Below are 15,833 nucleotides of genomic sequence, written 5' to 3' on the forward strand. Positions count from 1 at the left end.
AGCGTGCAAGAATACAAGCTTAAAACAAATTAAGGTAATTACTTATAAATAAAGTGGAAACTCGGAACCTTTAAGTAATAATTTATTAAATAACTTAAACTAGTTAAGTTAATTAGTTTAAAAAAATTAATAAACCAAGTTAATTAATTACATAATACTTTAAATATACAAAACAAGGTAGGAGAGAGATGGCAGCGCAGGAAGTGTGCCGTATCTGTACCATGTGGGAGTTTGTGGAGAGCAGCGTGATCCCAAGCAACCACATCTGCAGTAAGTGTCTGCAACTCGAGGAACTTGAGTTCAGAGTTGTTGAGCTGGAGTCTGAGGTGCAGACATTGTGATGCATCAGGGAGGGAGTGTGTTACCTGGGCATTCTGACCCAGGAGGCAGTCACACCCCTTAGGTTAGGTAGTGCTTTAGATTTGGTTAGTGGTCAGGGACAGGAGGGGACCTCAGATGCAGTGGTGAAGGAGCCTCAGCCTTTGTCACTGTCCAATAGGTACGAGGTACTTGCTACCAGTGCGGATGAGAACAAAGATTGCAGGGAGGATGGGAAAATTGACAATGGCATCGTGGTACAGGGAGTCATTCAAGTGGGGGGAGCAAAAAGGAATGCGGTAGTCATAGGGGACAGTATAGTCAGGGGGATAGATACTGTTCTCTGCAGCCACAACCGGAGTCCCAAAGGCTGTGTTGCTTGCCCAGTGCCAAGGTTGAGGAGAAGGAGGGGGAGGATCCCGTAGGAACCAACAACATAGATAGAACTAGGAATGAGGTCCTGCTGAGGGAGTTTGAGGAGCTAGGATACAAATTAAAAAGCAGAACCTCAAAAAGGTAATAATCTCTGGACTACTGCTGGAGCCACATGCAAATTAATACAGGGCCAAACATTAGAGCTTTTTAAAAGAATGACGTGGGAGGCAGGGGTTTCAATTCATGGGGCATTGGCATTGGAAAAGCCAGTCCCGGGTTGCGCAAGACCGGCAGAGAGCTGCGCAGCTTAGAGGGAACATTGGTTGGGACGGACTTCACTTAAACTGGGCTGGGACCAGTGTCCTGGTGAATTGAATAACTGGGATGGTAGATAGGGCTTTAAACTAATAAGAGGGAGGGTGGGTTCAGGTAAAGATAAATCTATAAATCTGAAGAGAAGATCAAGTCCTTGGATTAAAGTAGTGATTTGGGTAAAATCAAGTAGAATGCGTCAGGAAGGGACAGAGTTTAACAATGGTAATAGGACATTAGCTACTAAGGCCACATCAGGGAAAAATAGTAAAAAGTTAAAATTAATGGTGCTATATATGAATGCACAAAACATTTGTAACAAGATAGATGAATTAATGGCACAAAGAGATAAATGGGTTTGATCTAGTAGCCATGACTGAGACATGGTTGCAGAGTGACCAAAGTTGGGAACTAAATATTTCAGGGTGCTTGACCTTTAGAAAAGATAGGCAAAATGGAAAAGAAGATGGGGTAGCCCTGATAATAAAGGCAGTATGGAGAAAGAATCTTAGCCCAGAAAATCAGGATGTAGAATCAGTATGGGTGGAGCTAAGAAATAAGAAAGGGCAGAAAACTCTGGTGGGAGTAGTTTATAGGCCCCCTAACAGTAATCAGTGTTGGACAGAGTATAAATCAGTAAATTAGAGGAGCATGTAACAAGGATAATAAAATAATCATGGGGGACTTTAATTTTCATAGAGTGGGCAAAACAAATTGGCAAAAGTAGTTTGGAAGACGAATTCCTGGAATGCATTCGAGACAGTTTTCTAGAACAATATGTTGAGGAACCAACTAGAGAATAGGCTATTTTAGGTCTCGTATTATGTAATGAGACAGGGTTAATTAGTAATCTTATAGCAAAAGATCCTCTGGGGAAGAGTGATCATAATGTGACAGAATTTCATATTAAGTTTGAGACTGATGTGGTTAAGTCTGAAACTAGGGCCTTAAATTTAAACAAAGCCAATTATGGAGAAATGAGGGGCGAGTTGGCGGAGGTAGATTGGGAAATTAGATAAAAGATGTGACTGTAGATAAGCAATGGCAAACATTTAAAGAAATAATTCATAATTCTCAATAAATATACATTCCCATGAGGAATAAAAACACCACTGGAAAAGTGGTACAACCACAGCTAACTAGAAAAGTTAAGGATAGCATTAGATTAAAAGAGGCTTACAATGTTGCCAAAAATAGTAAGCCCAAGGATTGGGAGGGTTTTAAAAATCAGCAAAGGTTGACCAAGAAAGTGATAGCAGGAGAGGAAGAAAATAGAATGAGAGTAAACTAGCAAGAAATATAAAAAGCTTTTACAAGTATGGAAAAAAAGTGATTAACGAAAGTAAATGTGGGTCCCTTAGAGGCAGAGACAGGAGAAATTATAATGGGGAATAAGGAAATGGCAGAGACGTTAAACAAACATTTTGTGTCTGACTTCACATGGGAGACACAAAGAACATATTCGAAAGTGTGGGGAACCAAGGGTCTAATGAAAGTGAGGAACTTGAAGTAATTATTAATAAAGAAGTGTACTGGAGAAATTAATGGGACTAAAAGCGGTCAAATCCCCATGACCAGAATTCTAGATTGGCCCCCGGATTGGAAAGTAGCAAATGTAACCTCGCTGTTCCAGAAAGGAGGGAGCGAGAAAACAGGGAACTATAGCAAGTTAGCCTGACATCAGTAGTAGGGAAAATGCTAGAATCTATTAATGGCATGCCAACAGGGCACGTAGAAAATTACAGAATGATTAGGCAGAGTCAACACGGTTTTAGGAAATCGAAAGAGTGTTTGACAAATGTATTGGAGTTTTTTTTGAGGGTGTAACTAGCAGGGTCGATAAGGGGGAACCTGTGGATATAGTATATTTGGATTTTCAGAAGGCATTCAATAAGGTGATGCAGAATAGGTTGTTACACAAGATTAGGGGCTCATGGGATGGGGGTAACATATTAGCATGGATTGAGGATTGGTTAACGGACAGAAAACAAGAATAGAAATAAACGGGTCATCTTCAGGATGGCAGGGTGTAACTACTGGAGTGCTGCAAAGATCAGTGCTTGGGCCTCAGCTACTTACAATCTACATCAATGACTTAGATGAGGGGACTGAGTATAATAAATCGAAGTTTGCTGACGATACAAAACTAGGTGGGAAAGTGAGCTGTAAGGACGTAAAGAGGGTGCAAGTGATATAGGCCAGTTAATTGATTGGGCAAGGTGATAGATGGAGTATAATGTGGGTACAGGTGAGGTTATCCACTTTGGAAGGAAGAATAGAAAAGCAAAATATTTTTTTTAATTTTTTTTAAATAAAAAGGTGAGGGGTAAAATGTTGGGATTCAAAGGGATTTGGGTGGAATCACAGGTGGTCAACATGCAGGTACAGCAAGCAATTCGGAAGGCAAATGATATGTTAGCCTTTATTGGAAGGGGGTTGCAGTATAAGAGTAAGGAAGTCTTGCTGCAATTATTTTGGGCTTTGGTGAGACCACACCTGGCGTAGTGTACACAGTTTTGGTCTCCTTACCGAAGGAAGGATATACTTGCCTTGGAGGGGCTGCAACAAAGGTTCACTAGATTATTTCCTGGGATGAGAGGGCTATCCTTTGAGGAGAGATTGAGTAGAATGGGCCTATATTCTCTGGAGTTCAGTACGAGAGGTGATCTCATTGAAATGTATAAAATTCATAAAGGGCTTCACAGTGTAAATGCTGAGAGGCTGTTTCCCCTGGTTGGAGAGTCTAGAACTAGGGGTCATAGTCTCAGGAGGATTGTGAATCTTTGGAATTCTCCACCCCAGAGGGCTGTGGATGCTCAGTTGCTGAGTATATTCAAGACTGAAAGATAGTTTTTGGGGATCAAGTGATATGGGGATAGGGCAGGAAAGTGGAGTTGATGTAAAAGTTCAGTTTATTGAATCTTATTGCATGACAGAGCAGGCTCGAGGAGCTCTATGGTCTACTCCTGCTCCTATTTCTTATGTTCTGCACCCTCTCCAAGGCCTGGACATCCTTCCTAAAGTGTGGTGTCCAGAATTCTACACCATAATCCAGCTGAGGCCTAACAAGTACTTTATAAAAGTTTAGCCTAACTTCCTTGCTTTTGTACTCTATTTCTCTGTTAATAAAGCCAAGGATCCCATATCTCAACTTGTCCTGCCACCTTCAAAGATTTATGTACATACACCCACAGGTCTCTCTGTTCATGCACCCCCTTTAAAATTGCACCATTTAGTTCATATTGCCTCTCCTCATTCTTCCTACCAAAATGCATCACTTCACACTTTTCTACATTAAATTTAATCTGCTACAAGTCTGCCCATTTTACCAGTCTGTCTATGGCCTCCTGACGTCTGTTACTATCCGCCTCATTGTTTACTACATTTCCAAATTTCGTATCATCTGCAAACTTTGAAACTATGCCCTATATACCCAAGTCCAGGTTATTAATATACATCAAAAAGAGCAGTGGTCCCAATATCTACCCCATGGGAAATCTCTAGTAAAACCATCAAAAGTTTTCTGAGAGTCCAAATAAACAAATCATAGAGCTCCACTGTCAACTTTATTTGTAAAATCTTCAAAGAAGTTCAGGACTATTTGATATGGACCAATAAGACGGCTCTGGTTTGAATATCATCTAACCAACATCACTAGAAGTGTCCCCCTTAAGAGAAAGGCCCCACTAATAAAACGTTTTGGTCCATTTCAACAGAAAGCTTAAAACTAAATTATAATTTGTCCTCATCTATGTAGAGTTTACATCCTGCGGTGCCTACTGGTTGCAGAAGGCCTCGTTTGTACCAGTGGACATCACGTGATCCCTTTCCAAGGCCACAAAACACAGGCAGGCAATTGGAGTGGCAGTATAGATACTCTCCCATCCTACTCCCTAGAATGGGATCTATCATTTTAAATGATATCGGTGTTAGTCTTATGGGCTTGTACATGCCAGGGTCAGGTTTGACATCCTTTTTAAATACAAATATGCTGCTTGTTTCCAGGTCTGCAAATTCTCACTGGTGCTCAATGATTTCTTCATAATGGTAGGAAGTTTCCTACAAATTTCTCCCCCACCCTGCCCCGTCCTCTCCTTTTAGAGCCTAGGATACGTACCATAAACCCAGAGGCTCAGTTAGTTTTCAATCCCTTTGATTAAGTACCTCACTGCTGCAATAATTTGAAAATCCTCAAGTATGAAATCTTTATCAAACCATACTCAATTTCATCTGACCCTTTCATGTTAAACTTGCACTAAAATCTCTCTAGGCAAGTGCTGGCATGGAGTTTAAAACTGGAACATAGATTATCACAGACTGCATAAAGGTGGTCTTCACATAGAAGTAGTTTTTTTGTGTCACTTTTTTTTCTGCCTCCTTTTCAACCTCATTTACTGTCATACACAGAATAGCACTGGCAGACAAAGCAACAGATCCATGCACGTATGAGTTTGCAATTTTTTCATTGGCTACATGGTCATATTCCAGTCACATGAGACAGTTGGTTGTAAGGTATAGGAAGAGTGCAGAACCACTGATTCAATTGGTTTGATGAAGACCCTTGCAGATATCTTCTCATTACCTGTACAGTATAAAAAAAATCCCATCCCATACCTTTAGGCTCTTTGGCTGTTGTCGGAGTTCCAGGACATGTTTTCTGTGTAGTTCCCGCTCTCGGCGGGTATTATACTCAGTTTGATTCTCCAGCTCAGTCTGATGCTGTAAGCGGATTAGATCAATCCTAAGTTTTTGCAACATGTTAAGTTGTCGGAACTCCAGTTCTTGTGTGGACTCATCATGACGAATTAACATGGCATGTTCCATCTCCTTTTGAGTTTGCTTCTTATTCACTTCCTATTAGAAAGACAGTCATATTAAATGTTTATATTAAAAATAACCCAATAAATTCAGCAGCTGAGCCATGTTTCAGTCTACTGTTCTTTATCACAAAGAAACCAGCTGATAAATAATGGGCCTGATTTTCTCAGCAATTAGTGCATTTGCTTTATGTTTACAATTTAAATACACTAATTATAGTTTAATCCAGCTTGTGCACTAAAGCATTTACTTTTGCCTTTAAGAATAGCAATAAATTCTGCAACCATTCCCCAAATAAGTTTGCTTCTCTCTTTCTTTCAACAGACCAAATAGAGCAACAAAATCTTAAGTTTAAAAATTATTTAAAAGCTGAACAATTTAGTTAACAAAAGATCTTGCAAAACCAGTTTGCATATTCAAGTTTACAAAAAGGAACAGACCAATAACAAATACATGTATGACACTGGTTAAGCCATCAAGTAGAGGAAAGAGAGGTTCCTGGAAGGCACAAAATGTATTCAAAAAAGGTGGTAGAGAGAAAATGGGGAATTACAGACCGGTAAGCCTGACATCGGTAGTGGGGAAAATGCTAGAGTCCATTATAAAAGATGTAATAGCAGAGCACTTGGAAAACAGTGACAGGATCGGACAAAGTCAACATGGATTTACAAAAGGTAAATCATGCTTGACTAATCCACTGGAATTTTTTGAGGATGTAACTGGTAAAATAGATAAGGGAGAACCAGTAGATGTGGTGTATTTGGACTTTCAGAAGGCTTTCGATAAGGTCCCGCATAAGAGATTAGCGTGTAAAGTTAAGGCACATGGGATTGGGGGCAAGGTATTGAGTTGGATAGAGAACTGGTTGGCAGACAGAAAGCAAAGAGTTGGAATAAACGGGTCTTTTTCCGAGTGGCAGGCAGTGGCTAGTGGGGTACCGCAGGGATTGGTCCTTGGACCCCAGCTATTCACAATATATATTAATGATCTAGACGAGGGAACTAGATGTAATATCTCCAAGTTTGCAGACGACACAAAGCTGGGTGGGCGTGTGTGCTGTGAGGAGGGTGCCGAGAAACTCCAGTATGATTTGGACAGGTTGGGTGATTATATTGCATCTGCCATATGTGGATAAATGCGAGGTTATCCACTTCGGTGTCAAAAACAGGAAGGCAGATTATCTGAATGGCAATAGATTGGGAGAAGGGGAAGTGCAGCGAGACCTGGGTGTCCTTGTGCACCAGTCACTGAAGGTAAGCATGCAGGTGCAGCAGGCGGTTAAGAAGGCAAATGGTATGTTGGCCTTCGTAGCGAAAGGGTTCGAGTACAGGAACAAGGATGTCTTGCTGCAGTTGTACAGGGCCTTGGTGAGACCACATCTTGAGTATTGTGTGCAGTTTTGGTCGCCTTATCTGAGGAAGGATGTTCTTGCCATGGAAGGAGTGCAGCAAAGATTCACCAGGCTGATACCTGGGATGGCAGGAATGACGTTATGAGAAGAGATTGGGTCGACTGGGCTTATACTCGTTGGAGTTTAGAAGAATGAGAGGGGATCTCATTGAAACTTATGCAGGAAGGATGTCGGGGAGTCCAGAACCAGGGGTCACAGTCTAAGGATAAGGGGTAAGCCATTTAGGACAGAGATGAGGAGGAATTTCTTCACCCAGAGAGTGGTATTCTCTACCACAGAAGGCAGTAGAGGCCAATTCATTAAATATATTCAAGGAGTTGGATATATTTCTTAAGGCTAAAGGGATCAAGGGATATGGGGAGAAAGCAGGGACAGGGTACTGAATTTGGATGATCAGCCATGATCTCATTGAATGGTGGAGCAGGCTCGAGGGGCCGAATGGCCTACTTCTGCTCCTATCTTCTATGTCTATGTATGATGGGTGGTTTCCGTGTGGAATTCTGAACAGGACATTTTGTCTTTAATATTGTGTTGAATAATATTTACATAAACTATTGCACTGATTGTTAGAGAAGTAAAATATTGCACAGATTGCCAATTCTTCATAAATTGATCCCAATTCTTCATACATTGATCCTAATTAAGTATTTTTTTTAAATTGTGGTCTCGAACGGCAGGCCACAAATAGGACTTTCCACCTACATTAAGTTGCAAATATCATTCTCTTGTGGTGAAGCTTAAAACTACTAAAATTTAATTTGACTATCTGAGTACAGTCATAGTACTGCCCAAGGTAAAGGTCTACCTCATAATAGTACAAGTTTACTCCTTCAACAATTACTTTACAAAAGGCTGTTTAGGCAAAATAGTCAAGTGAAAGCATTTAGCAGTCACACCTGAAATTCTAACACATGGTAAATTCCAAATTTCAATTATGCAATCAAGGCAAGTCACCCAGATGGCTCTCATACACATTCTAACAGTCAGTTACAATGTAGCTTTGGAAGCATGTTACTTGTCCATTCTCTCCAATGCAGATTTTTGTAGGGCCATGTGAGACCCAATAGGAGGAGAAACAAAGGGTCAAAAAAGTTTTGCCATAAAGTCAATTTATGATGGCTTTATGCAAATAGCTTCCTTGCTTATTATTTCTCCTCTTTTTGGGTTCAGCTAGACCGTACACCAATTATGTACAACATTTTTTTTTGCCTACTACCCATAACAAATTCATGGAAAGGAATCTCATTATGAAGTAAAGTCAACTTTGGTGAAATAAAAAGGGGGGGGGGGGGGGAAATGCAAAAGCAAACTCAAAAGTACATATGTTTATAATTATTTGTATAATTCTTTACTTGAATAAGACTTTGCTCAGAAATTAGTTTGAGTCTATGTCTTGGTTTCCAGTTCCAACTTTATTAATCAAATTCTTTGTTGCACTGTTCTCGCTTCTGTACAATACATTGAAACAAATGAAACCTACCAAAACTGACTTAAAAAAATGATATATTCTTTCATTAACTTAGTATCTTCCCAACATATTTTCAAACTTGAATGATTTCAAGACAGGACAGAGGAGGAGGAGGAGGAAAAATTTACCCCATTTGTGTTAAATGGTAACCACTTGCATCCCAGCATCTTAAATTTAAGTGGAAGGCATCAAATGAGGAAGATTCATAAATAAACAAAAATCTTGCTTTATTGTCAAAATTTTACCTCACGTAGGTGCTCCTGTTCCAGATTGTGTCGCATAATCATCAACTTGCGTTTAAGGTCACGACAGTTTCGATCGTACTGTAATCGTTGGCGGCCAAGAAGTTGGGATTCTTCTTCTGCCTGCGTGTGCTGAAGGTTTTCTTTATGCCGGGACAATCGCTCTTGCTTTTCCTTCTTCGGTGTACTGTGATCTTCATGCATCTCCTGTAAAAGGAGAGAAAATTCAAATACTTAGTGATTCCTCTGAATCATTTCAGTTATGTTGTTGCTTCGCAGGACCACTGCGCCTGAATCAAGAATATTAGACATCTAGTCTAAAAATATTTCATGTCCAGCATTTGCGCTCAGCTAACCAGGATCACTATAAAGGACACTGGTTTATCATAAAAATGAATTGACTGCGATTGCTACCTGGAATTTGAATTTGGTACCAGTGGGTAATGAGTCTCCAGACCTTCTGCCACCTCCCATCCAATATGCTACCAAAAAGCCATTTGTGTTATAATTTGAAGTGGTGAGACCACCCAAGACAGTCTCTCCCAGTTCATGCTTACCTCTTTAATCTTTTCCTTACAAAGTTTGTACTGGCGTTTCTGATTTTCTAAGAAGGTGGTCAGTTCCTTTTTCTGTTGGGCTGCAATTTGCTGCTGGAGTTTCTTCTCATCCTGTGCTGCTACCTTCATCTAAAAGGAGCAAAATTAATATTTAGCCACAAAGGTAATTAGCAGTGAAATCGACAAAACAGACTCATGCATCCAATCCAATGATAAATGTAGACTGATGCAGAAAAATTGTTCATTGTTTCTTTGCGTACTGGAAAAACTATGATTTCTGGCCTACATGAAAGCAAACAAGAATTTAAACTGCTGTCAGACTGCTCTACAATTTGGGATCCAGTCAGTTGAGCACCACAATGGGATGTACAAAGAAACAAAAAGACACATGATTTCTTCAATATAGCCATCAGTCTAGTTACACTGTATACCGAGTAGGGTGATTTTTATTTGTTTCGTAACCTAGAATATAATTTAATTTTTATACTAATTTGGCTGGGGGAGGGGCACCAGGATGAAGCAGAGAGGAGATACAAGGTGCACAGATGTCTGGTAGAGACAAACAGCATTAGAATAAATAGTTCAGAAATAGGAGGGATCAGACGGGCGGGCGGTGAAAGAGGGGGAAATGCGAGACAGACTAAGACGGGTTGAATGCATGTACGTAAAAGCCCAGAGCGTGGTAAAAAGGTTGGTGAGCTGCATGCACAAGTAGCCACATGGGATTATGATATATAGTGGCAATGAGAGAGACTTGGCTCAAACAAGGAGAGGAATGGGCACTTAATATTGCTGGCTACAACATATTCAGGAAAGATAAGGAAGGGGAAAAAAAGGATGCACTTGAGGATTCAAAGACAGAATATATTTGGTTAGAATTGAAGAATAGGAACTGCTGGGTGTATACTGTAGACCACCAAATAGTGGGAAAGAGATAGAGGAGCAAAATTAATGGCAAATTGCAGAAAGATGGACAAACTTCAATTATCCCAATATCGGCTGGGAAAATAACAGTGTAAAGGGCAAAGAGTTGGAGGAATTCCTGAAATGTGTACAAGAGAAATTTCTTAATCAATACGTTTCCAGCCCAATGAAGAAGGAAGCGGTGCTGGATCTATTTCTGGGGAATGAAGTGAGAGAACATTTGGGAAATAGTGATCACAATATTAGGTTTAGAGTAGTTATGGAAAAGGACAAGGAAATATTAAATGTGAAAATACTCAACTGGGGAGAATCTCATTTCAGTGAGATGAAAAGGAATCTGCCCAGGTGGATTAGAATTAAAGACTGGCAGTTAAGAGAGTAAATGAACAATGCGAGTCCTTCAAAGAGGAGGTAGTTCGGGTATAGATTAGACACATTCCTATGAGGGGGAAAGGAAGGGCATCCAAAGCTAGAGCTCCCTGGCCGACTAAATATATAGAAATTAAAATGAAACGGAAAAAAGGAGGCTTGTGATAATGTTGGCTTCATAACTCAGTGGAGGGTCAAGCTGAATACAAACAGTACAGGGGAGAACTGAAAAATGAAGAGGGGCAAAGAGAGTGTATGAAGATAAATTAGCAGGCAACATAAAAGGGAACCCAAAAGTCTTTTATAAACATATAAATAGTAAAAGGGTAGTCAAAGGAAGGGTGGGGCTGATTCACCAAGGAGGAGGATGCTGCCAATGTCATAGTAAGGAGGTAGTAGAGAAATGTGTTCGGATAAAAAGATAGGAGGTACTTAAAAGATTGCCAACTCTCAAGTAGAAAAGTCACATGGTACAGATGGGATGCATCCTAGGGAAGGCTCGAAATTGTGGTGGTTCTGGCCACAATCTTCCAATCCTCCTTAGATATGGGTGTAGTGCCAGAGGTCTGGAGGATTGCAAATGTTACAACCCTGTTCAAAAAAGGAGGGGGATAAACCCAGCAATTACAGGTTAGTCAGCCTAACATTGATTGTGGGGAAACTTTGAGAGACATTAATCTGGGACAAAATTAATTGGCAATTGGAAAAATATGGATTAATAAATGAAAGCCAGCACAGATGTTAAAGGCAAATCGTGTTTTGGACTAATTTGATTCGAGTTCTTTGATGAAGGAACGGAGAGGGTGGATGAGGGTAGTGCAGTTGATGTGTTTATGGAATTTCAAAAGAAGTCTGATAAAGTACCACATAATAAGACTTTAGCAAAATTGAAGCCCATGCGATTAAAGGGGCAGTGGCTGCATGGATACAATACTGGCTAAGAGACAGAAAGCAGCGAGTAGTATTGTTTTTCCAGACTGGAGGAAAGTATGCTGTGGTGTCCCCTAGGGGTCATGTTAGGACCACTGCTCTTTTTGATATGTATTAATGGCCTGGACTTGGGTATACAGGGCATAATTTCAAAGTTTGCAGATGACACGTAACTTGGAAATGTAGTAAGCAGCGAAGAGGACAGCAACAGACTTCAGGAGGACATAGACAGACTGGTGAAATAGGCAGACACATGGCAGATGAAATTAGATGTGTGAAGTGATGCATTTTGGAAGATTGAGGAGAAGCAATGTAAACTAAATGTTACAATTTAGAGGGGGTGCAGGAAGAGAAAGAGTGACCTGGGTGTGTACATACACAAGTCTTTGAAGGTGGCAGGACAAGTTGAGATAGCTGTAAGACATACGGGATCCATGGCTTTATAAATAGAGAAGCATAAAGTACAAAAGCAAGGAAGTTATGCAAAACCTTAATAAAACTGGTTAGGCCTCAGCTGGAGTATTGTGGCCAATTCTGGGCACCACACTTTAGGAAGGATGTCAAGGCAGAGATTTACTAGAATGGTACCAGGAATTAAAAACTTCAGTTATGTGGAGATCAGAGAAACTGGTGTTGTTCTCCTCAAAGCAGAGGAGGAGAGATTTGATAGCTGTTCAAAGGGGTTTTGCTGGAGTAAATAAGGAGAAACTGTTTCCAGTGTTAGAAGGGTTGGTAACCGAAGGACGCAGATTTAAGGTAATTGGCAAAAGAGCCAGAAGCGACATGAGGAAAAATATTTTACACAGTGAGTAATAATGACCTGGAATGCAGTGCCTGAAAGAGTGGTGGAAGCAGATTCAATAATAATTTTCAGAAGAGAATTGGATAAATACATGAAAAGGAAAAATTTACAGGGCTATGGGACTAATTGGATAGCTCTTTGAGACCCAGCATGGGCACGATGGGCTGAATGACTTCCTTTTGTGCTGTACGATTCTATACCTCTAGACAAACATTTTTACAAATTAAAATTTTTTGGGTCAGCTAATATAGCATCTCATTTAGATTTTTCTTTGACGACATATATGCCTAGAATTTCGGGAGCGCCCATTTTTGGTACGGGGGGAGCGGGGGTGGGGGAGGTGGACATCAGAGGTCAGGGAAACTGAAGGACAGGGCAGGCAGCAGCAGCGTTCAGGGTGGTGTTTACCTGGCAAGTAACGTAACTTTTTTTAAATTTTTTTAAAAGGGGCAATTTTTAAGGTTGCAGGGGGGACCTGAAGCAGGTGTTAGACCCCTTATCTGGATATGCAAACAGCCTAGTGCCTGCTTCAGGCGTGGGTAAAGAATGTCTTTTGTTTTACCCTACCCAATATGGCAAGTGGCGCACTTCCTGCCTGCCTTTTTGGTGCTTTAGGAGGCCATGTCATGGCTGAGAAACAGGCACTACACCAACCAATTTCTAGGCCACTATTTCACTTTTGAATGGTTATTGGGCAAAACAAACAATTGAGTTTCTCCTCCCATTTGTCTCGCTCTTTTCCTCTACATGTCTAACAGTTTCTCATCATTGTTTGTCTTTGACTCTCAGTCCATCTTCCTGATCAATTGAATTTCTAAACAGTGTACTGATTGCAAGGCTAACTCTTTTGCATCTTTGGCACTTTTCACTGACAGGTTGCATAATGAGTTACATATCAATTAAAACCCTGCTATACCTAAACTCAACCATTAACCAGAAAGCAAGCTGCTCCTTTTGTTTAAATATCTACCTGTTGAAAGCTTTAAAGATGAGATAATTTGGCCTCCAATGTTATCAGATATAGCAGAAATATCACTCTGGTTAGCCTCTATCCTCCTCTGCATATCAAAAGTACAAATCAAGTGCGATACAAAGAAACTTCCTCAGTTTTCCTCCCCTTCCAAAAATCTTAGGAGCCTGAGGGATAAAGCAAGACTAGAATGCAGACTTGGATTTCTCCAGTTAGAAGTCCAACACTTGGAGTTCATTACAAATTCCAAATGGCAGGCAGTTAGAAAACTAAGCTTCTTTAAGAGGAAACATTATTTGTTTCCTTTCAATACATGCACAAAACAAAAACAACGTGGAAACCGTGAAGTTGAAATCCATTATCCATTTAGTTTTCTAATGCTCTCCTTGCTGGCCTATCCATTTCCATCCTCCATTAACTGTAACTTATCCAGAACTCCGTGTTCACAAGTGTACTGCCTCCGTCTTGATCAAGCTCCACTTGCTCCCTGTGAGCAAAGAACTAACTTTCAGTTCCCCATCCTTACCTTCAAATTGCTTCATGGACTTGTTCCACCCAACCTTGAGATGCATCACTTTTTGCATCCTCTACTCCGGATTCTGGTCTATTCCTCATTCCCCACACCCTTTTCTCTATTGGCAGCTGCTCAATCACTGCAATTTGATCTCTTCTAAGCCCTTTGATGAAGCAGTGAAAATTTTGTTTATTTTAATTCTTCAAACTCACATCTTCAAGCTTCCTTGATGGCTCATTTGGTTAATATAAGTAGTTGAATCACGCAGATCAGGAAGAACCCAGTCTGTACAGAGTTAGCATACCTTGGCATGCTTCTCTGAACTTCCCTCTCTTGCTTCTTCTAAATCCACACATTTACATCATTTACTCTGGCTGTTCCCTAAGACTCACAACTCAAACTCCTCATCTCCTTCAAAATGTTTCTCCTCCTATAATTGTTAAGCATTTAAAAGTTAGGCATCAAGACAACTTCCTACTACACCTCATCTTATTTTTCCACTTTTTTCAACCTTCACTGGGATGGTGTCCTGTACTATAGACTTTAATTTCTCAACCTTAAAAATAAGCTCTACATCTCCAAAGCATTTGCAACTTTTAATGCAACAAAGTTGCTAAGATTATGGATAGTGATGCATGGTTAAGCTTACCTAGAAGGAGCAAGTTCCAACTGTCTAATTTCACAGCATACTTCACTTTGGTCAGTCTTGAAAGGGTCAACTACACCCCTGATGTGAATTCAAGTGCAAGGATAGATCCAAGCTATTTTCAACTATTAAGTTATTCTCTTTAAAATGACCTGTATAGTACTGCGCAACATAACTGACGCAGTTTGCAATTGCCTAGATGTTTACATGGTTCTGAGCATTTGCTTCTCCTTTACAAGAGTTTTGGATTAGTGATGCTGTCTTATACTTTTTCTTCACAATCCCTGCTATACATCTTACCTCCTTTTCCATAGAAATCTGATGTTTCTTCGCCAGCTTCTCTAGTTCAATGGATGCATTGTTACATTGGGTCTCTACTTCCTTCTCCAACTTCAGACGATGCTCGTCCATCTCAGCCTTCAACTTATTCTCTAAAGCCATCAGCTGCTTCTGGTGCTGTCTTCGCATCCGCTTGTAGCCCGACATCTGTTCACGTAACTCGTTTTCCTGTTCATGCTCATGGATCTGTCTTGTAACCTAGTACCAAGAATAAAATCATGGCAATGAGATGACCAATTACATCTATTAAAAAAATAGTGGAAGTGTATGATAAAAATGGAACATTTTTGGTTAGGTTATATTATTTAGTAGATTCTTTCCTGATGGACATTACTTAACCCTGTGTGCGCAAAGTTATTGCTAGTTGTTACTGCAAGCTGTTGGGAATGTACATTACAGTCTGGCTAATATTTATAACTCAGGGAAAGCCAGAGACATTAGCGAGTCCTTGATGTGCATGACTTGTATTTGGATGGGTACCGATCTACCGGGTCATTCAGAGTATTTGGCATAGATCGCTGGATTGAGCCATCCTATTCATTTCAAACTAGCCTGTATGACTGCAGTCCTGGGGGTCCTTTGGCATATTTGGTTTGATTGATTGACAGCTGCATCCGAGGTGAAGACAGGGATTGCATTTGAGAGGGGGGCAGGATCAATTTTTTTTGTAGCCCCTTTTACAGACACCTCAATGAAAAGGAGCTTTGAATCGTGAGCTTCTTTGGCTGCCTGTGCTCAACTCGCCAGTCAGTCTGAAGCTAGCAAAGAGACTGGGTTAAATCATTTTGGTCGAAGTAGTGAGAGATTGTTTCAAGGATCAATTTTACATTAAAGGTCA

General features: G+C 40.4%; 1 protein-coding gene across 6 annotated transcripts in view; it reads right to left on the bottom strand.

The window, feature by feature from the left end:
* Nucleotides 1-15,833, bottom strand: part of taok3a (TAO kinase 3a) — a 171,807-nt gene that overhangs the window by 11,629 nt on the left and 144,345 nt on the right. For all 6 annotated transcript variants that reach the window (XM_085961790.1, XM_085961792.1, XM_085961788.1 and 3 more), the window contains 4 exons: nt 14,957-15,193; nt 9,502-9,630; nt 8,948-9,151; nt 5,620-5,859 (listed from right to left, as the gene is read on the bottom strand). In XM_085961790.1, the coding sequence (XP_085817916.1) occupies nt 5,620-5,859; nt 8,948-9,151; nt 9,502-9,630; nt 14,957-15,193 (810 nt within the window). The remainder of the gene's footprint in view (nt 1-5,619; nt 5,860-8,947; nt 9,152-9,501; nt 9,631-14,956; nt 15,194-15,833) is intronic.

Source organism: Somniosus microcephalus, chromosome 19 (genome assembly GCF_052327205.1).
Source record: "Somniosus microcephalus isolate GS21.2 chromosome 19, FLI_Smic_1.0, whole genome shotgun sequence".
In the NCBI taxonomy this organism is placed as follows: domain Eukaryota; kingdom Metazoa; phylum Chordata; class Chondrichthyes; order Squaliformes; family Somniosidae; genus Somniosus; species Somniosus microcephalus.